At 47.4% G+C, this 27,978-nt stretch overlaps 11 protein-coding genes across 14 annotated transcripts; 5 read left to right on the top strand and 6 right to left on the bottom strand.

The window, feature by feature from the left end:
- Nucleotides 1-12: 12 nt before the first annotated feature.
- Nucleotides 13-693, bottom strand: LOC117187829. The gene has a single exon (XM_033390695.1). The coding sequence runs from the start codon at nt 691-693 to the stop codon at nt 13-15; it is 681 nt and encodes a 226-aa protein (XP_033246586.1).
- Nucleotides 694-732: 39 nt separating this feature from the next.
- LOC108158712 (phosphatidylinositol 3-kinase catalytic subunit type 3) lies at nt 733-5,479 on the bottom strand. The gene is made up of 8 exons (XM_017291255.1): nt 5,309-5,479; nt 4,617-5,238; nt 4,461-4,556; nt 3,167-3,252; nt 2,157-3,100; nt 1,809-2,082; nt 1,380-1,741; nt 733-1,314 (listed from the first exon to the last, which is right to left on the bottom strand). The coding sequence occupies exons 1-8, from the start codon at nt 5,377-5,379 to the stop codon at nt 869-871; spliced, it is 2,901 nt and encodes a 966-aa protein (XP_017146744.1). The 5' UTR covers nt 5,380-5,479; the 3' UTR covers nt 733-868.
- Nucleotides 5,480-5,510: 31 nt separating this feature from the next.
- On the top strand, nt 5,511-6,609 carry LOC108158717 (exosome complex component RRP4). Its single transcript, XM_017291260.2, has 2 exons — nt 5,511-6,050; nt 6,123-6,609. The coding sequence occupies exons 1-2, from the start codon at nt 5,604-5,606 to the stop codon at nt 6,570-6,572; spliced, it is 897 nt and encodes a 298-aa protein (XP_017146749.1). The 5' UTR covers nt 5,511-5,603; the 3' UTR covers nt 6,573-6,609.
- An 81-nt stretch (nt 6,610-6,690) lies between these two features.
- LOC108158713 (zinc finger protein 629) lies at nt 6,691-11,810 on the top strand. Its single transcript, XM_017291256.2, has 3 exons — nt 6,691-7,004; nt 9,742-10,836; nt 10,890-11,810. The coding sequence occupies exons 1-3, from the start codon at nt 6,843-6,845 to the stop codon at nt 11,739-11,741; spliced, it is 2,109 nt and encodes a 702-aa protein (XP_017146745.1). The 5' UTR covers nt 6,691-6,842; the 3' UTR covers nt 11,742-11,810.
- LOC108158715 (caspase-1) lies at nt 7,444-9,556 on the bottom strand. Of its 2 annotated transcripts, none has more exons than XM_017291258.2 (3): nt 8,964-9,556; nt 8,069-8,637; nt 7,444-8,004 (listed from the first exon to the last, which is right to left on the bottom strand). In XM_017291258.2, the coding sequence occupies exons 1-3, from the start codon at nt 9,107-9,109 to the stop codon at nt 7,748-7,750; spliced, it is 972 nt and encodes a 323-aa protein (XP_017146747.1). In that variant the 5' UTR covers nt 9,110-9,556; the 3' UTR covers nt 7,444-7,747. The 2 variants fall into 2 exon arrangements, with proteins under 2 accessions (XP_017146747.1, XP_017146748.1); XM_017291259.2 differs by lacking the exon at nt 8,964-9,556 and adding an exon at nt 8,758-8,918.
- A 6-nt stretch (nt 11,811-11,816) lies between the features above and the next one.
- Nucleotides 11,817-12,565, bottom strand: LOC108158719 (cytochrome c oxidase subunit 6A, mitochondrial). The gene is made up of 2 exons (XM_017291263.2): nt 12,403-12,565; nt 11,817-12,276 (listed from the first exon to the last, which is right to left on the bottom strand). Exons 1-2 carry the CDS (start codon nt 12,497-12,499, stop codon nt 12,044-12,046), a joined length of 330 nt encoding a protein of 109 aa, XP_017146752.1. The 5' UTR covers nt 12,500-12,565; the 3' UTR covers nt 11,817-12,043.
- A 571-nt stretch (nt 12,566-13,136) lies between these two features.
- On the top strand, nt 13,137-15,802 carry LOC108160119 (serine-threonine kinase receptor-associated protein). The gene is made up of 3 exons (XM_017293912.2): nt 13,137-13,629; nt 14,655-15,320; nt 15,388-15,802. Exons 1-3 carry the CDS (start codon nt 13,509-13,511, stop codon nt 15,585-15,587), a joined length of 987 nt encoding a protein of 328 aa, XP_017149401.1. The 5' UTR covers nt 13,137-13,508; the 3' UTR covers nt 15,588-15,802.
- LOC108160120 (eukaryotic translation elongation factor 1 epsilon-1) lies at nt 15,686-16,560 on the bottom strand. The gene is made up of 3 exons (XM_017293913.2): nt 16,421-16,560; nt 16,050-16,355; nt 15,686-15,988 (listed from the first exon to the last, which is right to left on the bottom strand). The coding sequence occupies exons 1-3, from the start codon at nt 16,499-16,501 to the stop codon at nt 15,836-15,838; spliced, it is 540 nt and encodes a 179-aa protein (XP_017149402.1). The 5' UTR covers nt 16,502-16,560; the 3' UTR covers nt 15,686-15,835.
- Nucleotides 16,561-16,820: 260 nt separating this feature from the next.
- Nucleotides 16,821-19,652, top strand: LOC108160118 (putative gustatory receptor 59e). The gene is made up of 3 exons (XM_017293911.2): nt 16,821-18,111; nt 18,173-19,458; nt 19,525-19,652. Exons 2-3 carry the CDS (start codon nt 18,352-18,354, stop codon nt 19,630-19,632), a joined length of 1,215 nt encoding a protein of 404 aa, XP_017149400.1. The 5' UTR covers nt 16,821-18,111; nt 18,173-18,351; the 3' UTR covers nt 19,633-19,652.
- On the bottom strand, nt 16,845-18,223 carry LOC108158035 (putative gustatory receptor 59f). The gene is made up of 4 exons (XM_033390691.1): nt 18,162-18,223; nt 17,207-18,104; nt 17,001-17,153; nt 16,845-16,946 (listed from the first exon to the last, which is right to left on the bottom strand). The coding sequence occupies exons 1-4, from the start codon at nt 18,221-18,223 to the stop codon at nt 16,866-16,868; spliced, it is 1,194 nt and encodes a 397-aa protein (XP_033246582.1). The 3' UTR covers nt 16,845-16,865.
- Nucleotides 19,653-21,647: 1,995 nt separating the features above from the next.
- On the top strand, nt 21,648-27,151 carry LOC108160469 (protein eiger). 3 transcript variants are annotated; one of them, XM_033391473.1, is made up of 8 exons: nt 21,648-22,215; nt 22,323-22,533; nt 24,464-24,589; nt 25,601-25,917; nt 25,976-26,077; nt 26,135-26,211; nt 26,296-26,409; nt 26,477-27,151. In XM_033391473.1, the coding sequence occupies exons 2-8, from the start codon at nt 22,366-22,368 to the stop codon at nt 26,845-26,847; spliced, it is 1,275 nt and encodes a 424-aa protein (XP_033247364.1). In that variant the 5' UTR covers nt 21,648-22,215; nt 22,323-22,365; the 3' UTR covers nt 26,848-27,151. The 3 variants fall into 3 exon arrangements, with proteins under 3 accessions (XP_033247364.1, XP_017149976.1, XP_017149975.1); XM_017294487.2 differs by having other exon boundaries at nt 21,648-22,533; nt 26,314-26,409; XM_017294486.2 differs by having other exon boundaries at nt 21,648-22,533.
- The last annotated feature ends 827 nt before the right edge of the window (nt 27,152-27,978 follow it).

Here is a 27,978-nt window from a genome sequence, read left to right as displayed (position 1 = left end):
TAGTAGAACACATCAGTTAATATTCAGTTGCGGTGTCAATTCAAATGCCTCGTTTGAATTGGAGGACACATCCAGCGTCTTCTGGGATGGCTGAGTGCTCATCAGCATGTTGGCCGTGAGCAGGTGAAACCAACGGAAGCGATTCAGATAGTTGTCAACGCCTTTACTGATGAAATAGAGCTTGAGCGGACGCATGCTGCGCCGCGGATGCTTCGGCTGTTTCCGCACAGTCCCGTCCGGGCACTCCACAAACTTGGTCCTCCTGTGTGTCAGCATCAGGTCCAGAGCAAAGGTGCAATGTAGGTAGTAAACGGCAGTTGCGTACAGCGCCACCGTTGCATTGTCCCGGCAGCAGATATAGTAGCCATGCCAGTTCGCCCCCTGACTCTTCAGGTACAGCAGCTTGTTGCCGTGCAGCGCCAGATACATGTGAACAAAGATGGTGACTAGATGCAGGGTTCCAAAGAGCCCGCTGAAGGCGGACTCCAGCTGCATTGTCGGCTTCTCGGCATAGAACATCCCGATGATGGCCAGCAGGCAGATGATGGAGGAGCCGCCGTAGGAGGCGCACAGCAGGAATATGTGCGGTATGCCTTCGTCCTGGAAGCAACGCCAGTGAATGTAGCAGCAGCAAAAGCTCAGCACCAGTTCGAGCACCTTGAACAGCAGCCACACGGGCTTCTTTGAACGCATCTTCAGACCCCCTTCCCCCACGTGCAATCAAACAGAAGATTCTATCGGGACAGGACAAAGCAGATATATAGTACATTCAGATACATTAAAATCGAGATCTACAGACCTACTGCGATCTACTGCATTGGCTAGAGCAATACTAACGATACACATATGTATGTATATGGCGGCCCCTCTACTTGCGCCAGTACTGGGTGAATCTGTGGATCTGCTCGACGAGTGCCGGCATAACTGCCGTAATGGATATGTCGAGCAAACTTTGGAGATGCTGAACGGCCTCCTCGTCGGTGAGGCCCAGCTGGAGGTTCTCCTCCACCTTCTTGACCGCCTTGTCCGGCTCGAGGGCAATATCCGGCACCGTGGCATCTACCATCAGCGAAAAGAGATTGAGCATGACGTTGGCATGCCTTCGCAGATGCAAATACGCAGTATAGCATTGCTTTCGGAATTCATGATGATGATCGGAACTGACACCGCCCATGGCCTCGACCATTTCCTTGCTCAGCTTCATGGGCGGCGGCATGGGCTTGGGATCGCGTCCCAGAATGTAACCGAAATCGATGTGGAATAGCTTGCCATTGGTGGTCAGCAGAAGGTTGTCCAAATGCCGATCACCCACACCTACAGACAGATCGAAAGCGTAAGCGGAATGCAGCTGAATGGGGAGAACATGTAGAAAATCTTACCCAACAAGTAGGTGATGACACAATAACCGGCACAGCTCTTGATGTAGGTGTCCATGACCTCCGCGGATATGCCGTAGGGACCATTGTCGCAGGGATTGTGTCGCCGAAAGAAGTTGTGGATGTTGCCCTCGCGGGCCAGAACCTCTGCCACGGTGCACGACTCGACGTACTGGAGGAAGCCGTGCTTGGAGCTGGTGGCCAGCACCTTGTACGGCGTGAGCTTGAGGTCCAGATTCTCGCGCCGCAACAGCTTGTCCATCAGCGTTATCATCTGCAGAATGAGCTGATCCTGGCGCAGATCATCGCCGTGCTTGAAAATGGCCACATACTCGTGCTGGGCAATCGATGTCACGAACGTGAGCCTGTCCAAGAAATAAAAGAATAAATTTAAGCCATCGATTCTTTGTATCGAGGGAAGCCGCCTCTTACTTGGCCGGCATTAGGGCGCTCTTGAAGAGGGATGTGCGCATGGGCACAATCTTTGTGATGTAGATCTCTGGGTCCAGGGGAAATGGTATCGGCTCAAAGTTGGTAAAGTTCATCTTGAACATGTCCTGCTCGGCGAGCAGCTTCTGGAATTTCTCCGTCTTCTTGTTGCGATTCCCAGGCTCCTTGGCCACCTGTTTAACTAGCTTCACCAGCTCATCGATGAAGCGACGCTGCTTCCGCAGATTATAGAAGATGCCCCTCAGGTTGAAGTTGCCTTGAATATTAGAAAACATTTCCCCAATTATATGGGGTTATCCCCTGAACTGATGGATTTGATGGATCACCTACCATTCTCCAGCACCTTGAGAAACATCTTCAGAACCATGGCGTACATGTCGTGGGCGCGCTCGTCCTGCTTCCGCACCGATTCCACCTCCTCCACCTCGATGGACAAGTACCAGTAGAAGTAGTTGGCCAGCGTGGAATTGCTGCAGGCGCGCTGGATGAGGAATGTGCAGAGATTACTTGGCACGCTGCCAAAGCTGATGCCCTCGGCCAGCATCAGAGTGTTGGAATTTGAGTCGGAGACAAGCGAGGCGGCATTTGCATCGCCCCGTGCTGGCGTAACCGGAGTTGGAGTACTGGCCTTGCTGGGCCCCGGTGCCGATCCCAGACCCAGTCCCACTGCCAGTCCTTGCACCGAACTGCTAGACGGACCAGCGCCCAAGCCAGGACTGATTGAGATGTCACCCTTGATGGCGGCCAGTGCGCTTGCGGCCCGCTGATTGGCGGGTATAACCGAAGAGTGGAGGGCACTGCTAGTGCCACTGAGATCCGAGATGGTGCTCTGGTCCATTAGAGAGCCGTTCTCGTCCAGCATGGACCGTGCCACATCCCGCTCGGGGAAAATGCAGCTGTGCAGATGGACAATGTTGCGGGGATCCTCGTACTTGAGGGCCTGCACCAGCTGCAGCAGATACAGCAGCAGATCCTCGTCGGGTGCTTGGGCCAGACGACTGATGGCATACTTCCGCACCTGCGGGTGCGTGAAAGTTGGACTCAGCAGCTCGAGGGCATCCTCCACGTCCATTGGGGCCCAATTAGCCAGCATCCAGAGGGCCTGCATCACCTCATCCTCCAGTTTCCAGTTGATGCACTTGAGGAACTTTGTGAGGGCTTTCTTGTGCGACGACAGATAAAAGCGAAACTTCCACAGCAGATCTTGTTCCTCGCTGGTCAGCACATAAGTGGGCGGACAACGATACACGATCGTGTGCAGTTGGTCGCGAATGCTGAGATTCAAGGGAGGATTCCAATGTAAATGCATGAAAGGAGTGCTGCTTATTCATCTCAAATACCTAGCTGTAGGCTTGGCGTCCCGATCCGAGATGCCAGAACGCTCCGAGCGGGCCAATCGATGGTGCTTCCGTTCAACTAGATTTTCCTGAGCAAAAAAAGATAAAACGAGGGGGAACGTTGTGAGTTGCTGCGTACACCGCAACTCTACAGTTATACCCGATACTGTCAGTATGGCTCTCCTGCGGCAGACGCCGCTAATATTGAACCACACGACAAAGAGAGAGACAGAAAATCAGTCTGAGCTTGTCGTCGGGCGCTGCGTGGCCACTGCAAACTGATTTCTTGCTTTTGGCTACAAAAATGATCCGATCTGATCCAGATTCAGCCATCTGATAGATTTGGTCATTATCTATGATTCTGCGTCTTAGTTTTCTCGAATGTGCAATGTTGTGGATGCAACAGATTTTCGTCCTTTGTGGGGGCGGAAGGGGGTGGGGCGAAATTCTGAGATATACGTTTTATAGTGAGATCTAACAGAAGTGCGGATACCAAATTTGGTTACTCTAGCCTTAATAGTCTCTGAGATTTGTGGATGCCCCAGATTTTCGTCCTTTGCGGGGGCGGAAGGGGGTGTGGCGAAATTTGGACACGAAACGGTCAAGGTCCGATATCACAGGAGTGTGGATACCAAATTTGGTTGCTCTGGATCTTATAGGTTCTGAGATCCTTGAACTCATATTTTGCAATTGGCAAAGCCGACCATGAAACCTGTGTGTTAGAGAGAGACAGAGCGAGAAAGAATGAAATTGTTTTCTTGATTCTGGCTATAATAATTATACGATCTGGTTGAGATTTTACACTCTAGAACATATAGTCATCCTCTACGATTCTGCGTTTTTGGTTTTATCGTATCTTTAAAAATGTGGATGCCACAGATTTTCGTCCTTTGTGGTGGCGGAAGTGGGCGGGGCAAAGTTTTGAAATATTTTTGTAGCAGTGACATATCACAGATGTCTGGATCCAAAACATCGTTGCTCTAGCTCTTATAGTCTTTGAGCACTAGGCGCTGAAGGGGACGGACGGTCGGACAGACGGACAGACAGACAGGGCTCAATCGACTCGGCTATTGATGCTGATCAAGAATATATATACTTTATGGGGTCGGAAACGATTCCTTCTGGACGTTACACACATCCACTTTTACCACAAATCTAATATACCCCAATACTCATTTTGAGTATCGGGTATAACAACAATACTCATTTTGAGTATCGGGTATAACAACAATACTCATTTTGAGTATCGGGTATAACAATAAGGGGTATGCATCGATTGGGGTTACTCCACACTGACCATTTGAATCTCCGAGTCGGGAACCGAGACCAGCTTGGGTTTGGCTGGCAATTTATACTTGATGTCGCCCTCCGGCTCAAAGTAAACCACGGAATACTGCAAAATAAACCCAAAAATTAAGCTTTTCAATGCTGGAAGATGGCGATTACCACTCACATTGTACATGTCGTCCACAATGACGGCGGGAAACTCAATCATCAGGAACATGTAGTCGGACATGCGCTTCTCCCGCTCATTGATCACCTCGATCTCTCGGAATGTGAGACGATCCAGCCAGTCCACCTTCTGCACCTGTCCGTTGCGATGTTTTTTGGCCAATTTTCCGAGGCGCTGCATCTGCGACTTGGACGATTCCTTGCCCTTACCGGGGGTCTTGCTGGGGAAACTGCCATCGCCCTCTACGCCCAGCCAGACGCGCAAGTCGTACATGCCCTGTCGGAACATGCCATCCTTGCCGAATACAGAGATCGCTGTGCCGCCAATGACGGTGGTCTGGCCGGCGCCCGAGCAGTCCAGGATGGTCAGCACCAGCATGGCATTGCGGGGCAAGTCGGAGAACTGCAGGGGCAGCGACACCCACTCGTTCCAGCTCCAGCGTTTGCCAAACGCCTTGTAGGAGCTGTAGACGGGCAGGCAGTAGGGCCGTCCATTGTTGTAGACCTGCAGGCGCACCTGGAACGATGGATACTCCTCCGAGTACAGGCCCGAGAAGCGCAGAATGGGATCCTCGAGCAGTTTCTCGTAGTCTGGCTGCCGTTTCTTACCCTCCAACGTCCCACTGAAAAGATAATAGAGAATGATTTCTCGATTTTTCCAGGTCCCGGGCATGCCACTCCCTTTCAACTTACACTTTGATTTGCACGCGCTCGTGCAGTGCGCTGCTGTGTATGTAGCGAAAGTTATCATCGGGCTGATCCATTTTCAAGACGCTTAATTGTAAATTTTCATTTAAATATGCGTAATTTCCGCAGAGCAGCAACAACTATAAATTCACCCACAACACAAAACAGCTGATTCAGACTGGCTCCTCTATGAACTAGTTCCGTTGCACCGCCGAACTGGTTCTGCGGCGCGCGTGTTTTTTCAGCTGTGGCTGCGTTTACGTTTAGTTTGTTTAACTTTCAATTTTAAGCTCGATCTGCGATGGCCACAAACGTCACAATAGAGCTGGCGCTGGACCGCGTGGACTGGTGTGCCCTGGCCGAGCGGCAGGACGTCTTGCCGCGCGTCTACACACCCGGAGAAGTTGTCATGCCGGAGGCAGGCTTCATGCGCGGCCACGGCACGTTTGTAGAGGATGAGAACATCAAGGCCTCGGTGGCCGGCGTGATTGAGAAGGTGAACAAACTGATCTCCGTGCGTCCACTCAAGAGTCGGTATGTGGGCGAGATCGGTGACGTGGTGGTGGCGCGCGTGATCGAGGTGCAGCAGAAGCGCTGGCGCGTGGACACAAATTCCCGCCTGGACTCCATACTGCAGCTGTCATCGGTTAATCTGCCCGGCGGAGAGCTGAGACGGCGCTCCGCAGAGGATGAGCAGATGATGCGACGCTATCTGGACGAAGGCGATCTCATTTCCGCCGAAGTTCAAGTAAGTAGTTACCAGCAGCGCCCAGCAGTTATGTTGGTCCTCTTCATCGGAGCTTATTGAATTCCTCTTCAGAATATCTTCGAGGAGGGCACGCTTTCGCTATACACCCGAAGTTTGAAGTACGGCAAACTGTCCCAGGGCGTACTCGTCAAGGTCTTCCCCGCGCTGGTCAAGCGTCGCAAGATGCACTTCCACAATCTGCCCTGTGGAGCGTCCGTGATCTTGGGCAACAACGGCTACATCTGGATATCGCCCCCCAAAAGTGAGGATCAGGAGGGCGGCGAGGGTGGCTTTGCCCAGAATCTGGGAGAAGCGGTGCCAAAAAACGAGCGCGAAGTGATAGCCCGCCTGCGCAACTGCATCCTGGCCCTAGCAAAATGCAAACTGATGCTCTACGACACCAGCATACAGTATGCCTACGACGAGTCGCTCAAGTACGAGGCCGACGAACTGCTCCAACAGAACGTCATATACGATATCGGCGAGCAGACGCAGGCTCGTCTGCGGGATGGAGATAAATAGCCCGGAATAAACGAACAATTCGAAATATTCCTCCAAACTCCGTTTTTTAACTTTTTTGGACAGGGTGGCAGGGCTAGTATGTCTCGCCAGTGTGTCAGCACGCTAAAGTTTCGCCTGGGTTGGCAGCACTGCGGGGTTCGTGAAAAGAAAAGACGCCTAGAAATTGTTGTCACTGCTTAAACCGTGTTATTTATTTGACGCGAGTTTGTTTAGCGTGTTTGCGGTATACTTTTATTATTATTCCGTGTGTTTTCGTCGTGAACGCTCAGGATGGAGGACATCGTAAGAGCCCGTGAGTCGGAGCTAGCCGAGAAGAAAATCTGCCGCTTCTGCCTGACGGGGGAGAAAATTGCATCGCTTTTTGCGGAAAACCCTAGCGTCAAGTCAACGGCGTCGCTGCCCCTACTGATAATGGCCCTCACGTCGACCGAGGTAAGTAGGGAATTCATTTGAACTCATTTCCGGATCGGATTTGAATCGGGTTCAAAGTTGCACTAACAGCAAACCGAGAAAGAACTTGGCTAAGACAATGCTTGGGGTTTCTGAACACACTGCGTTCGTGGGGGCGTCTTGGCTAAGGGAACGGCGAAAGCCCTTTGATCATTAAACATATACATTGATAAAACCATGTGGTTGTTGTTGATTCCCTGCACTTTTTGCCTGCAAATTGTGCGAAAATACCATTCAATATTGCGCTCAATATTGCGACAACTGTACGCATACAAACAAAACATTTCGGTGTGCACAGACACAGAGGTCAGCTGTTTGGCGCGCAGACACAAATACGAATTTATTTTCTTCAGAATTCATTTTTATTTCTATGCGTATAACACATATATGGGTGTATATTTATATAAATCTTCATTGTATATCATCTTATATAATATTTCTGATTTATTTATATGTGTATCAAATATATAGTGGTGTATATTTTTATAAATCTTCATTGTATATCCATCTTATATAATATTTGTGATTTCCCGATTGGCAAGTGATTATTATACATATATATATATATATATATGTAAGTATGAGAAAATGATAATTGGGATACAATTAATTTTGTCAATAATAAAGCTAAGGGCTAAAACTGAACTTGTAGTAGCATGGAATCCAAAGTGACGAATGGGGAGCGTTGAACGTATCAGGCGGCGGGTGAGAAGGGGAGATATATTTTAGCCAGCCTTATTGCCGTTGGGTTTGTCGCCGAAGCGCAGTATGCGCGTCAGCATGGAGGTGAAGCACGGTATCTGCTTCTGGCGATCCATCATTGGGGTAGCCGGCACGTTCGACTCAAAGTCGATAGCTACGCGCTGACTGACAAAAGTGAGCAGCGTGAGCAGGTCGTATTTCTTTGCATTGCTATTCAGCTCCTGGATGAGTGACTGCATGTACCACGAGCCGTTGTTTATATTGCGCCAGGAATAGTAGCCTGCAATCGCATGTTTAGTAAGTAACTAAATAAATAACGTTTAACCTTATCGGTTTATACATACCTGGTATCGTCGAGTAGGAGAAGAGAAAGTCGGCATGGACGGGTATTTTGTAGCCCATAGACGAGTCCCCATCCGTTTCAGTCACGCCCTTCTCTAGCATCACGCCCTCGTCCAGGCCATCACCCTGGCAGGCCTGTATGAAGAACAACTTCGGCTTGCCCGCCAGCGTGGGGCACATCTTGGCAGTGAAGTAGTGCCAGATTTGGTCCAGCTTGTACTGAACATCGTTGGCATAAATGCAGCCATGCTCGCCATGCGACAAGATGGCAATGGCCAGGCAGTCGCTGTCCGTATGGTCCAGCGCGGCGGCCTTCTCGATCTGTTCGCGTATGTTCTGCCACTTGCAGTCCTTGTGAACTGACACATCGAAACCCAATCTCTTGAAGGTCTTGCGCAGCTCCTCCGCATCCACATTGGTGCCCATACGCGCCCTCAGCGTAGGTATCTCGAAGAACTCATGATTGAATATAATGGCCTGACCGCGCTGTTTGTGATTCATGTTGTACTCGCTGGCATACCGCTCCACGGGCATTCGGGCCACATAATTGTTGATCGAGGGGGGAGGAATACTGAAAACAAGATCCAGATAATTTCAATAAACCATTCAATAGGCTATCACCACCACAGCGATAAGATTAGATAAAATCAAAGTCTTAAATTTGGGTCTTTCGCTTAATTTGGTACTTTACCGTCAATTTGGACAAAGAAGAAAGCAACAGAAAGCCTTGGGGACCTCATCATGCAATTCGAAATTCTTCCTCCTCGGTAAGGGTATACAAGGAACACACAGGCAGACGCGCACGCATAATATACACACTTATGTGAAGGGAACGCGAGAGCAGTAGCGAGAGAGAGAAAGAGCAACACACACACACACAATGCACATGGACCTTACCTCGCTGCAGCCGTTGCACCACCAACTCCGGCGCTGTTGCCCTCACAGCCTTTGGCATCGGTACTATCACCAATGCTGCTGCGATTGCCGCCCTTTCCATTTGAACCAAGAGCAATAAAGTTCCTAGTTATGCACTCGTCAGTCATTTTGCTGCTTCTGATATCTTCTCGGGGGAGAGCGACTCTCGCGGCCGTCGTCGTATGATACTGCAGTGCAGTCAATTGTTTGTGTGGGTTCTGTTCTCCTTGTTGCCAGCCTTGCCTTTTGTTCTCAGCGTCCGTCTGCCTGTGACTGCCTGCGACGCCCTGCCTTCAATTGTTGCGCCCTTCTTTCGTACCCAAAAGAGTGGGCCCGTCAGTCAGGTTCGCCTCTTTGATTTTGTTTATTTGTAACTAAATTCAACACTACCGCGAAACCAACAGCTGTTTTTCGTTTGTTTTATATTCCAATGATTTGCACTAACAATTGAATTTGCACTGGGAAATGGCCAAATATCCTTTTATGGCTTAGCCGCGTTTAATCAATTAATTAACGGAGGTTAAGCGTGCTCCGGCGCCGCTCACGAACTCTCGAGATGTATTTTGGCTGTGTGTGTGTGTGTGTGTGTGTACTTGCCGCCAAAGTAGGGATGGATTTAAGTAATGATCGATGTATCGAGCAACGAACAAATCGATAGTGGAACATTCGATATTAGTTGATGTATCGTTTTATTCAAATAAGTTATTTCAGGTAAAAAACGTTGTAGATTTAAATGTAGGTTGTCTTTTTATTTTTACAGGTGAGCGCCGATGATCAAATGCCCAGCTATATTTGCCTGGACTGCCACTTGCTGTTCGAGCACAGCTACCGCTTTATGCAGATGTGCAAGCGAGCTGAGACAGCTCTCCGGCAGTTTCCGCTGACAGGAACTCTTCCGGCACCGCTGGCAAAACCACGTCCTCCGACGAAGGCAGGTGTCTTAAAGGTCGTAAAGACAGTCCCCGAACGACAGCCCAAGAAATTGCTAAACATCCTGGCCAATTCAAAGACTGTGATCATTGAAGATGTCCAGGTCTTGGAGACCAGTTCGTTGGCTAAAAAGCTGGCCGGCACAGCCGCCCCTTCGATTTCCAAGTCGTATCAGATGAAGGTGGAGAATAACCAGGAGCTCTCGATGGACGATGTGCAGAATATGATGGAGGATATGGCCAATGAACTGGATGAACAAATATCGGCACCAGCACCACTACCGGAGGTTCCATCGCCACCTGTGCAGAAGAAGTTGCCAATCAAACCGAAGGTTCTGAACAAGCCCTCCGTTCGGATATTGAATAAGGGCGCCATCGTTGCTGCGGAGCCCGAACTGGCCACGACCCAGATCAAACGTGGTCGAGACGGCAATGTGGCAATTGTCGCGGAAATTATAGGTCCCAATACTGCTGTGCCCCACCCAAGTGAAGATGCCACTAAGGACGCTGCTCTTGTGGCGACAAATGTCTTCTCCTGTCCTGACTGCGAGCGCTCCTTCCCCCTTCTGCAGCTGCTCGAGATCCATCGCCTGAACCATACACGCGCCCGCAGCTTCCAGTGCGGCGACTGCAACAAGGCCTTCTTCTCCAAGTACGATCTGCAGAAGCACAAATTTATCCACACCGGCGAAAAACCCTTCGCCTGTAGCGTCTGTGACAAGGCGTTCACGCGGCGAGCCCTGCTCCATCGCCACGAGAGCTCGCACACGGACCTTCCCAAGTTCATATGCGTGCACTGCGAGAAGCCATTCCTATCGCGCGAGGATATGATGAAGCATGCCGAGCGCCACACCAAATCGCGCCCTTTCCGGTGCACCATGTGCAACAAGGCATTTGCCTTTAAGCAGGGCCTGGAGCGGCACGAGGTAAGTAGGCATATGTGCGTGAAAACTTGAACTAAGATTTGAACTATTTCTAGATCGTTCACAGCGTGGATCTGCCTTTCCCCTGCGAGCACTGCCCAAGCAGCTTTGTCACTGCCAGCAAGCTTGCCCGTCACCTGGTGGCCCATGCCGGAAAGCGAGCCTACCCCTGCAAATACTGCTCCAAATCGTATATTCTCTCCCACCATCTGTCCAGGCACCTGCGCATGCACAAGCAGGATGCGGGGGCCTCGTTTGTCTGCAGCATCTGCAAGGAGTCGCACCAGAGCTTTAACAGTCTCATAGAGCACTCGGTCCGCCATGCGAACATGTTCTTAAAGTGCCCGTTGTGCAATGAAAAGATCAATGATATCGGTGCGGTGGAGAAGCACATGACAACGCACAAGGAGGGCGAGAGATTTGCCTGCGAATTTTGCGACTTGATCTTCTTGAGCTCAGATCGCCTGCAGAAACACATCGAGGATGAGCATGTTCTGGACATGGACATGTATCAGAATGATGGCGACAAGGTTTCGAATCAGAGTGATGCGGACCCAGATATCCTTGTAAAGTGCGCTGATTTCGACGAGGAAGAGCAGAAATATTTGCTGCAAGAACTGCTGCGCGATGAACCCGTGGGTGATGATTCGTCGTCCCCGCCGCCACCTGTGAAAAAACGCAAAGTGAATCCACCAAAGGAGAAGCCAGACGCGGACACTGAAGTCTTTGTTTTTCCCAAACGTACACGACAGGCACGGATTTCAGATCTCGTCAAAGATAAACCCGAAAATTCGCAGAAATCCAGACAACAGGCTGCTGCGACTAGGAAGAGTCCTCCTGTAGCTCCTGCCAAAAAGGGACGTTTGCTGATCAAAAACGGGAATTCATCGAAAAATTCTAGGCAATAATTTAACATTACCCATACAAACTTAATTATAGCGTACTTATTAAACGAACCGCATCGACTTTGTCCTGGAGGAGCGTTACGTTGTTTTAGTTCTTTATTCAAGGATCCAACCGCAGTGTTTGTATTGGTAGCTTGTTTGTGTTTATGTGTGTGTGTATTTCCGCCTTGAGTTCAATTTAGATTAACATTAAATACAAGTCTCCCACAGCATCAGAATGTGTGCATGCGCCCGGCCAGCAATAACCCAAAAAAGTCCATCATTCACTTCACCCCCAGCGGAATCGCGACTAAGCGGGCGTCCACTTAGTGCTCATAGCCATCGGGCAACGGGTTGACATGGGGGTTGTGGAACAGGCTCTTGTTGCCCTCGCCCCAGGGGAAACGCTTCTCGCGACGACGCAAGTAGTCGTACTTGACGAACTCCTGGCGAGGATGGTCGTGCTCCTCCTGGTGCTTCAGATAGGCATTGAGCATGCACAGGCCAACGGCCGGAACGGCCACGAAGAAGGAGAGACGCTTCCAGACCTTGTAGCCACCTGAAAGGAGTCGCAAATGTTTAAGGAGAGCCCAAATCGATCGTCTTGCCTAACAGCCAAATTACATAACCTTAACCCCACAAACATTGCGAAATTTTGTGTTTGGGACAATGGTAGGATATTTACCCGAGTGCTCGCCGGCCACGGCAGCAGTTCCAGACATGTTCCGGGCCGCAGAAGCGCCGAATTGGCGACGAATTGCGTGGTTTAGAATAGCAGACATATTCTCAGCCGATCGATCCCAATTTCTCGAATGAAAATTTTACTGTTTTGACATTTAGTAATGACAAGTGTGACCGTCTCATATGCTGACAAACCGAACATTGCCCACTTAAGCCCCCTAAGGTAAATGGCGGAAAATATTAACGATTGTGAATTCTCCTTGTAGATTCATGCCATCTTTCCTCTGAACTTCAAAAAAGCCACGATATCTTTCACCTGAATTGAGGTAAAATTATTAGATTTTTATTATTTTCGGTGGAATATTAAAATACCCCCTTGGCTTGCAATGGGCTAATCGTTCTCCATCGAGGATTGGAAACCGTATTCCTCGATTTTGATATTCCATGGAATAATACTAGCTAGATAGATCTTTCAGCTCTGCCCGCATCATTTTATTCGATTAAGAAATCAATTTTCTACCTGACTGGGTTGTTTTAAAAACTTGCTTTTATTGGATTTTGTCTAAAATCTTGTATGTATGTGGCAATTACGATTCTAACTATTTGTAAATATATTTTATTTATTTATCACAGTATTTTCCAGTATTTTTTAACGCGTATATTGTCAGTATATTTACGGTATATTTTGAAACTGTGTGGTATATTTCTAAGGGTCAGACCGTACACTGTCTGGACCAAAAACCAAAACAATCTGGTGGCATCGCGTAATTTCTCCTATGATATTAAAATTGTATTTACAATATTGTTAACAAAGCAAAGTGCTCAGCTCAGCTTCCGTTAGTGACGCGACACCGCACGAGCAACATCAGCACCGCTGAGCAGCCGCCAAGGCCATGCATATTGTAAATTGAATTGAAAGCATGCGAAGACAGTGAAAAATATTAAATTAGCAACAACCCGAAGTACAAAGGCAACCCCAAGAGCCAAGTTTCCTAACAATTCTCATTAGACAATAAACCCTATTATTGCCAATTGCGCTCCTTCAAGTGTAAGAACGAAGAGTATTATTACCGTGAAACGAATCGAACCGAAAAGGAATTTAATTAACAAATGGCTGCCAATAACTTGCGACAAATCCCGCTGACATGCAGCGGACACACGCGTCCAGTGGTGCATTTGGATTTCAGCGGCATCTGCAACAGCGGATACTTTCTCATCTCCGCTTGCAAAGGTAACCTATGCGATAAACCGTCCTTGGGTTATTTATAGCCTGCCATCGGCAAAAGATGCAGCATCAGCATATGTACGTACTACGTACTGTGTATAGACCTGATTGAGCACTGTCGTCTCGTCTAGCCTGGCCTGGCTGAAACCTTGACCCAAATGTTGAATCACTTACTATTAATGAGCGAAACCTGTTTTGGCGAACCCGAACCCTTTTCCCACATCTCGCATGCAATATATTTTGCATTCTTTGCCTTGAGATGTCTCTCTGTCTGGTGTCGGTGTGTGCGTGAGTTGCTTTCGTTAAAAAGTTGCATTTATGCGGAAAAAAGCAAATCATTTCAATTCCAAGTTCAAGTTAATTTTTGCTTTATCGCCATTTAACTTACTGACTGGCTTCCTCCCCCCTTGTTTAACAACTTTTCAAAAACTTTGCCCGTTTTGTGCGTACAGGAAGCGCCTTGAAACTTCTATATTTACATTGTGTGCACGCCGCACGATGCTGTTGGCGAGAGAGTTGTCCGGAATATGCGGAATGCTGAATACTCTTTAAAACGGGAAACGATAGATCAGATCGATCCATTTCCTCGTTGGGAATATTCTCAAACTTCAACCAAAGGGAAATCCATTTGCCGCTGAAATGTATGCGCAAGTCACATTTACCCTCAAAACCATTTCCAAAATCATTAAATATACAATTAACTGATAACCGTTTACATTCTAAAATGAAATGTTGTTTTAATTAAACTAACGATCTGTGTCCCTGCCTGAAAACTGAAAACTGTGTGCAGGCCCCCCCTCCTGCTGGTCCGCTGCGTCGAGAACGCTGTGAACTTGGGAGCTGCTGGCTGTGCTGGCTGATGGCTTGCATGATTCCGATTCCGTTTCGACTGCCGTCGTTGCCGTGTCAGGTCGTTGGCATTGATGGTAGTCATTGAGTCAAGGTGGCTTCCGCCGCTCACACGATTTATTTATCAATTTATACATTTTATGGCGCGAAATGCAATTGAGAATTCTGGACGTTTCTTGTAGATGGCAGCCCGATGCTGCGTCACGGCGACACCGGTGACTGGGTGGGCACCTTTGAGGGGCACAAGGGTGCCGTGTGGAATGCCACACTCAATCATAATGCAACGCTAGCTGCCTCGGGAGCGGCCGACTTCACCGGCAAGGTGTGGAATGCGGTGAGCGGAGCCGAGATCCACAGTTTCCAGCACAAGCACATCGTGAAGAGTGTGGCCTTCGACGCGGACTCGGAGAACATTGTGACGGGCAGCAACGAGAAGCTGGTGCGAGTCTTTAACCTAGAGCAGCCCGAGGCAAAGCCGGAGGAGTACAGTGGACACGCTGGGGCCATCAAGCGGGCACTCTTCTGCCGCGACGACAAGTGCATCGTCTCGGCTGCCGAGGACAAGACCGTCCGCCTGTGGGATCGCATGACGGGCATTGAAGTGCAACGCCTGCAGTTCAATAGCCATCCGAACAGCCTGGAGATCTCGCGCGACAACCACATACTGACCATTGCCCACGGCTCGTCGATCAGCTTCTGGGAGGTGGACACTTTCAAGAAGCTCAAGGAGGTGAAAGTGCCGACGAATGTCGCGTCGGCCAGTTTGCATCCGGACAAGCACGTCTTTGTCTGCGGCGGCGAGGACTTCAAGATGTACAAATTCGACTACATTACAGGCAATGAAATAGGTATCTATCTATAGGTATATCTTTGTCCAATAATCAGCTTTATAATCATTCCATTCTTCTTCAACAGAATCATTCAAAGGTCATTTTGGTCCAGTGCATGCGGTCAAGTTCAGCCCCGATGGCGAGCTCTATGCTAGTGGATCCGAAGACGGCACCTTGAGGCTGTGGCAGACCACGGTGGGCAAGACATACGGCTTGTGGAAGTGCACAGAGCCCAACGAGCTGAACAACTCAATGAGCTCGCCGCGCGAGGTGTCTGCAAACTGATGTTGGAGAATTACCAGTGGCTGCTATACGGCGCAGACGATGCAAAGGAGGGATACGAGCTATAGCTGAGATCGATTATCATTAAACAATTTTTGTAATGGGCTACAATAACGATACTTTATATTCCAATCCAGAACTGTCATTGGCATTAAATGATAATCACACAAAACTATATTGTGAAATGCAATAGAAATAAATAACTTAAGTTTCTCAAATTGTGACTCGAGTGCGACTGCAGCAGCAGCTTCTTAGATGTGTGTTCCCGTGGCCCAGCCATGCAGGTAGATGGTGGTGAAATTGAGCAGGGGTTCGCCCTGATGGACGTCGGGACGGTTCTGCAGGTGGTCGAACCATCTGGAGAGGTTCAGATAGGCTTCCTTTTCCACGGGCGACAGGGATTTCTGCAAGATATCAGATAAGTTAAGTGGCAACTAACAACAAAAAGACAGAAGGAACACCCACCACAAGATCATAAATGGCATAGTAGACTGCCAGGTCCGCCAGTGTAATGAAGTGTCCCACCAGGTAGGATTTGCTGGCGAACAGCGTATTCAAGTCCCCGAGCAACTGCTTGGCCACATTCCGATCCCTGGAGCCGGGAGCCACGTAGAGCACAGAGAACTCTATCCACTGATAGACCTGGGCCTCTACTTCGCGCGAGACCTTGCTGTTTTGGGCCGTCTCGGACTTGGACTCGTTGGCTAGACTCTCCAGAATTGTGGCAAATCCAGCCACGCTCTTCTTCTCGCCACTTGTGCGCGTTACGACCTTCACAATAGAAAATAAATTGATGGATGCCACATCAATTGTCGGGCGCTAAATCATATGCGCACCTGTTCCTCGTTCAGCTGAACCTTTCCGGGGGCCACGCCCAGGCAATGGGCAATCTTTTGCACTTTTGCAACGTCGCACATGGTAATTTTAATAAAGATTGTTTGGCGTGCAAAAAAACTATACAACTAATCTATCGATAAAGGAGCTGGAGAAACATCGATGCTATCGATGTTTGGGTTTACACTGCAGAATTCCACAAGAAGCATATTATTATTAATATGTTTGATCTAATGATCTAAATCAGTTTAAAAAATTTGCTTGAAGGATATATTCTAGGTCCTTTTCCCTCAGCCACAAGTGTTACGCCACTTTAGTTGACACGATAGGCAAAACAGGGATAAAATATTCGGAAAATCGAACGCCACCACTGAACTTTGTGTCACCACTAGGTCCCTTTGGTTATCCTTGTAAACAAAACTGCACCCCACCCATTCCATCCTGTTTCTAAGACTTCAAATTCAAGGCCTCGTATGTGACATCATATTGCACAAGAAATATAAAAAAGTTTGCTGAAGCCACCAGTACCTGAAATTCAGAATTTAAATAGTTAATTAAATAATTTAAATTTCATAGTCTTACAGCGGAAAGGTATTTGAGATCCAAAACAATGACGCCGCAGACAACATGCTGCCGTACATTTGTTTGCAGTTGGAGCACAAAATGGTTGAGGGTCTCCAAAAGATCGGGGCCCACACATTGCACACCATTCAGTAAGGCCAAGCATTTTCGTTGCTGCAAGGAAAACTTTATATTAATCCTAGATGGAATGGCGATTGGCTACTTGCCTCATCCTGAACATTGTGGTTGAAGTAGAGAATACCATGCACCTTTCCCATATGCATGGCCAGCCACAGCACCATGTAGATCCACCTGACCCAATCAGCCAGCTCCGGAACGTCAATGCCCTTGTAAACAAGGAACAGATTCAGGTTGAAGTTGAAGAAGCAACCCACAATCAGAAGTACAATGGAATACTGGTATGCTGTATTGACCAGTTTGGTGAAGCGCGTCAGTTCAGCGTGCTGCAGACGCAGTCTTTGCACCTCCCACCGTCGTGGACGTGGCAAGTGTTGGAGCTCCCATTGCAGGGATTCAGTGACTGCTGCCTGACGCCAAGCGATACCCTGGAGCAGCACATAGTACTGGATAAAGGAGAGGCTGCTGATGATGTTGGGCATCACAAAGCTGTGGATGCTGAGAATTGCCTTGTAGACAACAAATCTTTGGCTACAAATATCGATGGCAAACGCCGAGCAGGCCAACACCAACACCAGCGACAGCTGAACCCGCAAAAAGCGCTTACTCTGGCGGCAGTTGATACTATATCCCCTCTCCAGATCCGACTTCACTATTCTGTCAAGTACGGCCGGAGCCCGGTGTCTCCATTGAAATGTAAGGATCAAGATTGAGGCACTGTGCACCACGTAGATGGCAGATTCCATGGCGTTCAAATAGCAATCAATGGAAACCTTGTTCAGTGTGATGAGCACGAATTCCCAGTAGGAGGCTAGGCAGAACCAGCCGTAGCACACGGCCATCCAACACAGATGAAGATGGCGGTAGACTATTCCCTGGCGACCAGGCAGAACAGCAATGGGCGCGGTGTTGGCCAAAACAGAAATCAAGAGTAGCCAATGCAAGGCTTTGTAGAGACGTCTGGTTTGCTGATGAAACGAAGGATGTCTGCCATGTAAGGGAACATCCTATCATTTCAGTTCCAGTTCATTAATCTTTACGTACCCTTTTTGCAGCCTTTCCGCCGTCATTGGGTGCTTTGGTGGCACTTTCTTCGGCTTCCCCATGTCGACTGCTAAGGACATTAGGAAAGCCTCCATTTCAACTGCTTTGACCTGTCAAATGGACATTAATCTATGCAGCCAAATTATATTTCTTCTGCATTTTATTATTCATTAACAAAACTCCTTTGCCGATGAGCAGTTCAATTAGCAATCGCTGGGGAAATCTCCTGCTGACCATTAGCCGCTGCCTGGCCGTGGCTCCCACTGCAAGGAAGGAAGGAAGATTTGCCCGATGGATCCACTGTCTTTGGTGCTTGGTTTTGCTGGGCTACGTGTGGACTGGCTGCATCTGGAAGTGCATTGTGTTTGACGCAGAAATGCCGACCATCGAGAAGCTGCTGTATCTGATGGAGTTTCCAGGCAATATAACGATCACTGGCCTCCTCGTGTACCATGCTGTACTCAATTGTCCGTACGCCAGGGATGTGGAGACTCAGATTCATCTTTTGATTGGCCGGCAGGATTTTGGAGTAGCACAGAGACTCTACCAGAAGCACGGAAAGAGGACTCGTCATCTGCTGGTACAAACCATCGTATTCCATGGCGCCTGCATAGTGGTTGACATTGTAAATTACGACTTCAACTGGTGGACTACCTGGAGCAGTAATAGTGTATACAATTTGCCTGCTCTGATGATAAGCCTGGGTGTGCTGCAATACGCCCTCGCCGTGCACTTACTCTGGCTGTTGCAGGCACATCTCTGTCATTGTCTGGAGCAGCTTCAAAAGCGACAAAGGCCGCCACAAGGTATCGTAAATCTGGATGCCCGGTACGATCGTTTTTTTGCTTCTCTCGTGGATGCTGGCGGATGCTCTTCTCTCGTACTGGAGGAGCTGCGCGCAACGTACACTTCTATAGATCGCCTGCACAGGCAGCTGCTGGACAAGTTCGGTCTCTTCCTGCTCCTCAACTTTGGAAACTCTCTTTGCAGCTTCTGCGAGGAGCTCTACATGGTCTTTAACTTCTTCCAGCGGCCGCAATGGTCCGCGGGCCTGTTATTGTTCTACCGAATACTGTGGCTGGTCATGCACGGCGGACGCATCTGGGTGATCCTGGCTGTCAACGAACAGCTGGTGGAGCAGGAATGTCAATTATTCCTTCAGCTCAATCAAATGGAGGTGTGTGGCAGCCATCTCGAGCGCACCATTAACCGTTTCCTGGTGCAGCTCCAGACGAGCATCGGACAACCCTTGCTCGCGTGCGGCGTCATCGATTTGGACACGCTGGCAATGGGTGGGGTAAGGACCCGGAACCAATTAACCATTTTGTTAAAACAATTAAAGCATTTCTCTGTTCATTAACAGTTTATCGGGGTGCTGATGGCCATTGTGATATTCCTAATTCAAATAGGCTTGGGGAATAAATCGCTAATGGGAGTTGCCCTCAATCAATCAGGCTGGATTTACATTTGAATAAACTGTCTTAACCATTAGCTTGAGTTATCATTTGGTCAGCGGGGCTATACGAGTGACGCCCCAAGTCGCCCACTTGCATATCGGTGGACAGAGAATGTATGAGAAAGGTTTTTCATCGTGGACTTTCCGAATACCGTAGTCAGCCAGCGAACATCATAATTTTGGGCGGCTCGGGGGCTGTGCTGTAACCTTTGAACGGAACGTATCTAAGCTAAAATTTAAATTTTGAATACGATAAGCCGCGCCGGTTGTTTTTAATACTTGGTATCGTTCTGCAAGGTACTCGATAGTAGATCGATATCGGCCAGGGCTGTCAGCGCTTTTCGAGCAGACTGCGGGTTATATTTTTTGAATTGAAAAAAACCGTTTTTCATGGAATTTTATACCCCAATCTTTGATTGTTGTTGGATTTTGTAATACAGGAATCGGATACGTTTTTTTTACAGTTTTCAAAAGAAATCACTTATCAGTTGTTTTGATAAGCTTATATACGACACTATTGTTTTCAATTGCCGTACATCTGGTAAAATGTGATTGTATGATAAATGGATACCATTATCTGGAGACGTATGTACATATATACGCCACTTGGCATTCTGGCATTGAAACAGATATAATAAATACATATGTATATACATATAAGCTTGTCATATATTAATTATCGGAACGAATTTTCATTACTGAAAACAGCGATAGAGATACATATGTCTGATTGGATGACTTCCAAGTAAATCGATCTGAACAACAGACACGACAAGGAAGAGGATAAGAAATTCATTTCAAGCATCGCTGGAGTCTCATAAATTTCGCGCTATAAATGTCTGCAAATAAAGAATCTACTATATGCCCAAGAATTGTAAAATGCTTAAGCTGAGTGGCGCAGACCGGGAGGGAGGGATGAAGCAATTAAGTGAAACGAATGAAATACTTTTGTACGATATACATATGTATGTATGTGCATACATATGCAACGTCAATTACGACATTGACTTTGAAAAGTGCGCCTTGAGATCTCGGCTCTCCGGCTCTTGTCTGGGGACTCGAGTCTCGGGTTAAGTGGTGTGTCTTGGTGCATCAGCAGTAGAGAGCCGGACCGGAAGCGAGTGCCCGGGCAGACTGTTATGTTGCATATCGCGTTGCACATTATCCTACCTAAAACCTGTCCCTACCTGTCGTCGCCGTCAATTCAAAACTAATTAGCTGGCAAGCGACGGACATTCGCATCCTATATAAGTACATACATATGTACATATCTATGCGGAAAAGGGAGATTTATGATATGGCCATTTTGGCAGCCGGACAGACAGATTTTCGAGACGGTACGGTAGCACATCAGCATTAGTTTTATGGTTTCCCCAGCTATAATTAGAATCGGTATTGGGGGAAATTCGTCAACCTGGTCGCCGTTGTGGTCGCCTCGGGCGAGCTGATAAGCAGCCGGACTGCTCTAAGTAATAATAAATTCGATTTTAATGAAATGCTAAAAGTTCATACGGGCTATCAGCTACTGGGCTCGAGCCCTGGTTCAAAATCCAATTAGTTGCGTTTCGGGGATCTGTCTAATGTGGAATATGTCACCAGCAAGAAACACCAAACATGTTCCCGGGGGATGTGATGTGTGTGGCCGAAGCACTTAGAGTGGTGCAGATTTCAATGGTATATAAACTTAAGCAACCCCCTTAAAACGCTGAGCAAAACCTAGGGGGAGGTTCGAACAAAAACAGAAAGCAATAAACGACAGAGGGCACAAAAAACTGCGCAAAAGTCAAAGAGGCTTTTGTGCCGTCGATCGGCCATATGGAATATTGCATCCCCCGTGGCGATGCTGGCCAAAATAATTACACTACTGAAAGTAAATGGCGCATGCGCCCCTAAGTAAGCACCGCACCGCATCCTCACCCACCAGGCAGAGAGTACGAAACGGAGACGTCCAGCGAGCGACTGCGACTCGCTGTCTCCCTCTATTCTTGCATGCTCAGACCTGAGCGATCATGTCTTGCTGTGCCCACATCGTTCAGATTCATTCGACTCGTCGACGGAAGCAGTCGCGTCAATCGTCAAACCGATTGTAAAGAGCGCGTGCGTGCGTGAACCGTTTCACAGACGGAACAGAGGCCAGTAGCTTTCAGTAGCTACTCTTCCGTTAGTTTACCAAGATTTTTGTGGGCCATACCTCTGTGCCGTGCCAAGGGGAAAAAAGCTAAAAATAAGTGCAACCTGTCTCTGTGCCTTTATCGGAAGAAAACTGATAAAAAAAATAAAAAAAACCAGCAAGTTGGGAGAACACACATTATCTCTACTGTCTATAGGGCAAAACTCGTTTCGAGAAGCTCTTGTGCAAATTGCCAATCAATTATATGTAAAGAAGGAAAAGGCAGCAAGCACCCAGCAAAGAAAATATACATACTATATTGTGTGTACATACGAGTTCGCTTCTAGGGAAAAGTGTCTAAGGGCATCTCGCATCCCAAGTGGTTTATCTTGATGTCAAAGCTTATCTCGCTTAGCCTCGAGAGCTCTCTGTGAGGGTGTTCGTTCCGGGAGTGTGTTTTGTGTCTTTGTGTGTTTGTGCTGTGTTCGGTGAGTGCGAGGGAGAGTCAATACAGCAGCAGCCGAGTGGACCAGACAGACAGTCGTCCAAGAGCGCGCAAAATCAGATCATTTAACTGAGATTCCATCCGATATAGGGACGGCTTCCGCTTGATCAATTGTGCGTATCGTATCCCCATTATGACAGCTGAGACACTCAAGCCGTTTATAACACCAACGAGTGCCGCCGGCGGCTTCCCGGCCAAGCAATCGAGCGCCGCAAAAGCCCAGCGTAAGACGCGACAGCTCATCCCGATTGTCTTGGGTGTAGTGGGTCTGGCCCTGGTCGTTGCCATCCTTAGCTTAACGGTAAGTCTTGAATGTACAAGAAGTGATCGATTTGATCGATCAATTGGACAGGTGTGTTGTGTGAGCAATCGGTAATCAGTGAGAATTCCCCATAGATATGAGAATTTTCCAATTTACGGGTGTACTAAAAAGCGTAGTTACATATCAATTGATTACCAATTGCAAACGAGAATCAAAAACTTTCCAAGATACCGCCTTGAACCACTTTAAACCGGTTCTCATTCCCCCACATTTCTTGAGAAAGAGTGTTTCAGTAGCTTGTCAGTATCTAAAGCAAAATATGCAAATTGGACTTCGACTTACTACATACATATGTACATACATTTGAATCTATATAGACTCCCACCAAAATCGTTATCTAAGAATGAATATTTAACCTCTGGCACGCTTCTGCCTCTAAAGATCTTTGTCATTAAGTCTTTGTTTATGCCAATTATACATATATTTATATACATAAATTCACATAAAATGAAAATAAACAGCAAACAAAAAAACACAGAGTTTATAATGCATGACCGTCAGAGATATGAAGTCACGGTTTAGCTCTGTATAATTTGGCACCCGACTATATTTAGGTTGGTCGATGTCTATGTCGTTGTCTGATCATGGCATGTCGTCACCAACAAGTCTTTGGGCCAAATCGCTTCTTAATGATCCAGCCTAATCCAAACAAGCCGCAAGACAACAGCACAGCGGATGCAGATACATATGTACTCGTATACATTTATCAGATACTTTTTGTTTGTTATTGTTGTACCGATTTAGTGCGGGGATGATTCTGCCTCTGTTCTGTTCGGTTCGTTTCTCGATAAAATAAATCTCTGTGTTGGCTTCATCTTTCATGGGGATGTTGGTTCATTTTGTATTCGCTGATAGCTCGCGGAACTGTTCTACAAAACTGAACAACAAATTTGCAATGCTAAAGATAAAAGACGTACGAGTATTTGGAGTTATACAACTCTGTGTGGGCGCTGCAGTTTTTAGTTGTGTACAGGCAGACTGCTCCCCTCCCCCGACTACTCGTTGACCCACTCAACTTTGGCTTAAGTGAACGGAAATCGTACAATTGTCAATTGGCTTTTGAATGATTGGATTTACTTTGGCTTCGGTTTGACGTGAGCCACAAACTAGGGTTTTCTTCATAAATCTTTGTTAAGATTTTCCAATTCAATTATATGCCCCTTCCCACATCCTGACCAGCGACCAGCGACGAACGACTGACCCTCATCAGGGCCCCGTGAAAGTGACAAACTGCAGGCGCTACAATCGATCTATAGATAAGCCCTAATGGAAAGTGGTTCACTGGAATCCGCCCTGGGCGCTGGGTCCCAAGCTCGCGAGCGAAACAAGTTTCTTGGGCCGATGTACTGTCCATAATTTATACAAGAATTCAGTACAAGTTTTATTTTCATTTTTTATTTATTTTTTTTTCGTCAATGCCTTATTTGTGTACCGTACAGTGGCTCAAGTTGAGCCATTCTTTTTTTCCATTTCGGATGTCGCAGTCGAAATATGAGAAATACAATTTATACATTCGAGTATACATATGTACGTACGTATGTATTCTTCTGTGGCTGCTTCTCGCCCCGAATGTTAATGATCCATTAAAAAGATTATGTGCCTGAGTGGCGATGTGTCGGTACCTCGACGTTTCTTTATGAAATCTCCCGCTCTCTCTCCCTCTGTCTCTGCCTGTCCATCAGTGGGCCTCTGCCTCTGCCTCTGCCTCTATCTGTTTGTTCAGTTATTTTCGTTTGTGTTTTGTGGGTGTCAAAAGTTCGGCTGTTGGGTGTTATATGATGTGTTGGGCTTTGGCACCGTCTATCGACCATAATTGAAGCCCATTCAATTAATTGCAAAAGTGCTAAAGATAACACCAATGTGTTTAATAGATCAGTACCCTAATACACATTGTATTCTGTTCTTTCAGATCTGGCAGTCGTCGCGTCTCACACATCTGGACAAGGAGCTGCAGAGTCTTAAGCGCGTCGTCAGCAGTCTCCAGCAGCGTTTGGGCATACAATATCTGGACGAACTCGACGATTTCCAAAAGGAGGTGAGTCCATATATAACTTACTTATTCAAGAAGCGATTTCTGCCGATTCTGTGGTAAACACGCTTTTTTTGAATTGCTTACCAAGTCAGAAATTGTGGGCCATAATATTGTTGTTTTCTGTGGACTGATGCCCCGTAATTGGCTGGGAGAAGGCGGTATATTGGACTGGAGAAGGTGTCAGTCATTTTAATGGGAATTCTTCATAGATTCTATATAGAAGCAGTTCCAGAGTAGGGTACAACTTAGTCGAATAGATTCGACATTTGTTTCATCTCTTTCGAAAGTATGCCTCAGATATATGTGGAAATAGCGTGGCGCACACATACTCGTATTTATAGAAATGCCTGCTGAAATTAAAATATATTCTCAAAGAATTTTCCATCTTTTTGCTGTCCCGCTTTTAATTAATGTTTTACGAATGCAAAAACAAAAAAGAACCGGTGACGAATAGTGATAGATTATTTTAATATATACGAGTAATGTGAACAAAAAGAACACTCAATTAACTATGAGATACATTCGGTGACGATGAAGCGCCAGCCGGTCGGTCAGAGTAAATTTATGGGCTACAAAGCCCACCAGTGACATGGGGCAAAAGCCCCAATAATTCTCTATCTAAATACGAGTATATGTATAATATTATGTAGATGTATCCGTTCAAGGCAAGGGTTTGCTATTGGTTTTATGTGCTTGCAGCCAAAAGTGACGATTGATCTGATCTCATCAAATGGCCTAATGGCCAGAGATCGTTTTAAGATTTATTTATATTTTTATGTTCGGAAATTGGGGTTGGGGTTGGGCATCTGTGCACTCAATTCTCTAGAGAGTTTTTTTTTTGGTTGCGCGAGGCGCCATCAATTAGAAATGATGATGAAAACAGCTTTTGGCTCTGAAAAAAGAACTCCCAAATGAATGTGAGATACGTATGTATGTGGCGGGTTAGGGCCAGCTGCAGTCACGTACTTGGCCAAGTATTCTGACCCCAAATGCTGACCTACTACTCCTTTGCAGTACGAGAATGCGCTCATTGAATATCCCAACAAACTGGACGGCATCCCCGACGATGACGACGACGGCGACGGGGATGGTGATGGGGAGGATGGTGATGAGGACATAGATGCAGACGACGAGGACGGCTTTTTCATCGACCATGGGGATGAAGAAGGAGACGGGAGTCTCTATGACGAGTACGACGAACCGGAGGAAACCACGCCAGCGCCTAACACGGAGGAACCGGATGGCAACAACAGCGCCTCGTCTGCCTCTAACGATGACAACGTCTACGATGATTTTACCAACTACAACGATTCCAAAAAGAAGAAAAATAGGTGAGTAACGACTCAAAGGCTTTGATTTTGAACCATTTTATTGACCGGTGTCCAACAGGAGAAAGTCTCGCTCGATTTCCGATGTGCGCAATGAGGTGCAGACAACCCAATCCAACCAAACGGAGCTGAACGAGAAGGCATCCACTGAGGCCAAGGAGAGGTAAGTGCTCAGAGTCTAGAGATTGAAACGTTTAGATTTAACCCAGAGGGTTTTCAGCTCATCCTCAGGGCAGCACAACCATCGCCGCAAGCTGCGTCCACGCACCAGTCGCCAGAGGGTTCTGGTCCGGAAAGGTGTGTATCCGTAAACACAATTGGCAGAGAACTGATTTCAAAAGCAAAAACCAAAACTCTATTTGCATCTCTGTTAACTTGCAGGTGAATCTCTTATTTCAGCCAAATCCACAACCAGTTCGGGCTCCCGCACCCCAGCCGCTCACTTCCATCTGAATCGCAAAGTGCCGCACCACAATGCCCCCATTCAACTGAGTTGTAAGTATCTATTCCTAGTCCCCACTGGACTCAAAGATCTCTGATGATAATCTCTGATTTTCCGTAGCGCACCAGGGAGACATGTACATTGGACATGCCACAGCGGGCAGTGACAACGCGTGGCAGGAGTACTTCAGTATCACCAACGGAGTTCTGACGGCCCATCAGCCGGGACTGTACTACGTGTATGCCCAGATCTGCTACAACAACACGCACGATCAGAACGGATTCATTGTGTTCCACGGCCACAACGCCTTCCTACAGTGCCTGAACACGGTGCCCACGAACATGCCCCAGAAAATTCACACGTGCCACACCAGTGGACTGATCCAGCTGCGCGAGCAGGAGTCGATCCACCTGCGGGACATTCATCGCGATCGCAACGTACTGCTGAGGGACTCCAACAATCGCAGCTACTTTGGCATCATCAAATTGTAGGCTCCAATCCAGGGGGATCCACAGCGTATCCCCAGCCTCGTGGCCAGTTTAAGCTTTAGTAGTCCTGTCCCTCCGCTGGACTGGACTGCTCGTGAATACAGTCCATCGCCTGCATGGATCTGATAGTTTGTAGATCCTTCTTAGCCTTAGTTACTCATAATCTACTCATAATCTCAAGCCGAATCATGCATAACGCAATGAAAGCACAAAGCTGAAAACCACATGAAAATCATATTTATTTTTTTTTTTTGTATATATTCGTGAATAAAAATCTAGTTCAACTTGTATCTAATTTGAATAATAATAATTTGAATTTGAATTTTAATTTGGAGCCCTGCATGAGAGGGCAACTGAATTGATTCGGTGATCCGATAGAAGCAGCGATTCAGCTTTCTCATAACTTCGAATCGTTTGTCCAAAATGGCTGTGAGGGATTCGGGGTGATTCGAATCTGGCTAAAGACAGGTCTCGTAATGATCGAACGCATTAAGGCTGTGATTTCATGAATACTGCGGATCCCTAGTCTCTAGTCTGTTTCCCTTTTAAAATTCGATGCAGAAAATATATTTAATTGGCCACGCTCATCACAGAGGAAGTGGGTTCGGCCACCACCAGGCACCATGAGCAGCTTGTGGCCCGGGCAGCTCATCAATGGAAACCATGGAAACGGGCAGGTACAGGGCGCGCCCACCTTTTTGGGCCAGGCCAGATATGGATGGTACAGTTGGACAAGAAACGACAGCTATGCAACTTGACGTCAAACAGATTGCTGCTGATGCGCTGCAGTGACGAACGGAGATTCATCTACATATGTACATCCATATCATATCCATTCAGACATAAGTACATAGCTACTCACATAGCTATTACATATGTAGATGCATCCAATATTTCCCGAAGCGATAATCGGAAATGATTGTCGAAACGAATGCACACCGAGTGCGAGTCCGACTGCGGGTCCTGGTGCGGGCGAGTCCGGGTGCGAGTAACAGGTGGTGGTGGAGGATAGCGGTACCTCGCGTGGGAGAGCAACAGTTCGCCACCACCTCCTGTACATATGTTCAACATGAAAACGTGTACATAATCGAATACCGACGCTACAATCAAATATTACGGACATGCGCAATGGCC

This window comes from Drosophila miranda, chromosome 3 (genome assembly GCF_003369915.1).
Source record: "Drosophila miranda strain MSH22 chromosome 3, D.miranda_PacBio2.1, whole genome shotgun sequence".
Classification (NCBI taxonomy): domain Eukaryota; kingdom Metazoa; phylum Arthropoda; class Insecta; order Diptera; family Drosophilidae; genus Drosophila; species Drosophila miranda.
Note: the sequence above shows the minus strand (reverse complement) of the source record. Positions and strands in the feature narration are given on the sequence as shown.

Bases quoted from the DNA above. Each gene is read 5' to 3' on its own strand.
- LOC117187829 (XM_033390695.1), bottom strand. From the start codon at position 693: ATGCGTTCAAAGAAGCCCGTGTGGCTGCTGTTCAAGGTGCTCGAACTG.
- LOC108158712 (XM_017291255.1), bottom strand. From the start codon at position 5,379: ATGGATCAGCCCGATGATAACTTTCGCTACATACACAGCAGCGCACTG. The intron at 5,239-5,308 runs GTAAGTTGAAAG...TTATCTTTTCAG, and splicing joins GAGCGCGTGCAAATCAAAGT to TGGGACGTTGGAGGGTAAGA. The intron at 3,101-3,166 runs GTATTTGAGATG...CTTGAATCTCAG, and splicing joins GACGCCAAGCCTACAGCTAG to CATTCGCGACCAACTGCACA.
- LOC108158717 (XM_017291260.2), top strand. From the start codon at position 5,604: ATGGCCACAAACGTCACAATAGAGCTGGCGCTGGACCGCGTGGACTGG. The intron at 6,051-6,122 runs GTAAGTAGTTAC...ATTCCTCTTCAG, and splicing joins TCATTTCCGCCGAAGTTCAA to AATATCTTCGAGGAGGGCAC.
- LOC108158713 (XM_017291256.2), top strand. From the start codon at position 6,843: ATGGAGGACATCGTAAGAGCCCGTGAGTCGGAGCTAGCCGAGAAGAAA. The intron at 7,005-9,741 runs GTAAGTAGGGAA...TTATTTTTACAG, and splicing joins TGGCCCTCACGTCGACCGAG to GTGAGCGCCGATGATCAAAT. The intron at 10,837-10,889 runs GTAAGTAGGCAT...AACTATTTCTAG, and splicing joins AGGGCCTGGAGCGGCACGAG to ATCGTTCACAGCGTGGATCT.
- LOC108158715 (XM_017291258.2), bottom strand. From the start codon at position 9,109: ATGACTGACGAGTGCATAACTAGGAACTTTATTGCTCTTGGTTCAAAT. The intron at 8,638-8,963 runs GTAAGGTCCATG...TCTTGTTTTCAG, and splicing joins GGTGCAACGGCTGCAGCGAG to TATTCCTCCCCCCTCGATCA. The intron at 8,005-8,068 runs GTATGTATAAAC...ATGCGATTGCAG, and splicing joins CTCCTACTCGACGATACCAG to GCTACTATTCCTGGCGCAAT.
- LOC108158719 (XM_017291263.2), bottom strand. From the start codon at position 12,499: ATGTCTGCTATTCTAAACCACGCAATTCGTCGCCAATTCGGCGCTTCT. The intron at 12,277-12,402 runs GTAAATATCCTA...GACTCCTTTCAG, and splicing joins CGTGGCCGGCGAGCACTCGG to GTGGCTACAAGGTCTGGAAG.
- LOC108160119 (XM_017293912.2), top strand. From the start codon at position 13,509: ATGGCTGCCAATAACTTGCGACAAATCCCGCTGACATGCAGCGGACAC. The intron at 13,630-14,654 runs GTAACCTATGCG...CGTTTCTTGTAG, and splicing joins TCTCATCTCCGCTTGCAAAG to ATGGCAGCCCGATGCTGCGT. The intron at 15,321-15,387 runs GTATCTATCTAT...CTTCTTCAACAG, and splicing joins CATTACAGGCAATGAAATAG to AATCATTCAAAGGTCATTTT.
- LOC108160120 (XM_017293913.2), bottom strand. From the start codon at position 16,501: ATGTGCGACGTTGCAAAAGTGCAAAAGATTGCCCATTGCCTGGGCGTG. The intron at 16,356-16,420 runs GTGCGCATATGA...TCTATTGTGAAG, and splicing joins TTCAGCTGAACGAGGAACAG to GTCGTAACGCGCACAAGTGG. The intron at 15,989-16,049 runs GTGGGTGTTCCT...GATATCTTGCAG, and splicing joins ATGCCATTTATGATCTTGTG to AAATCCCTGTCGCCCGTGGA.
- LOC108158035 (XM_033390691.1), bottom strand. From the start codon at position 18,223: ATGGGGAAGCCGAAGAAAGTGCCACCAAAGCACCCAATGACGGCGGAA. The intron at 18,105-18,161 runs GTACGTAAAGAT...CTTACATGGCAG, and splicing joins GCGGAAAGGCTGCAAAAAGG to ACATCCTTCGTTTCATCAGC. The intron at 16,947-17,000 runs GTAAGACTATGA...TCTGAATTTCAG, and splicing joins ATCTCAAATACCTTTCCGCT to GTACTGGTGGCTTCAGCAAA.
- LOC108160118 (XM_017293911.2), top strand. From the start codon at position 18,352: ATGAGCAGTTCAATTAGCAATCGCTGGGGAAATCTCCTGCTGACCATT. The intron at 19,459-19,524 runs GTAAGGACCCGG...GTTCATTAACAG, and splicing joins ACACGCTGGCAATGGGTGGG to TTTATCGGGGTGCTGATGGC.
- LOC108160469 (XM_033391473.1), top strand. From the start codon at position 22,366: ATGACAGCTGAGACACTCAAGCCGTTTATAACACCAACGAGTGCCGCC. The intron at 25,918-25,975 runs GTGAGTAACGAC...GGTGTCCAACAG, and splicing joins TCCAAAAAGAAGAAAAATAG to GAGAAAGTCTCGCTCGATTT. The intron at 26,212-26,295 runs GTGTGTATCCGT...GTTAACTTGCAG, and splicing joins GAGGGTTCTGGTCCGGAAAG to GTGAATCTCTTATTTCAGCC.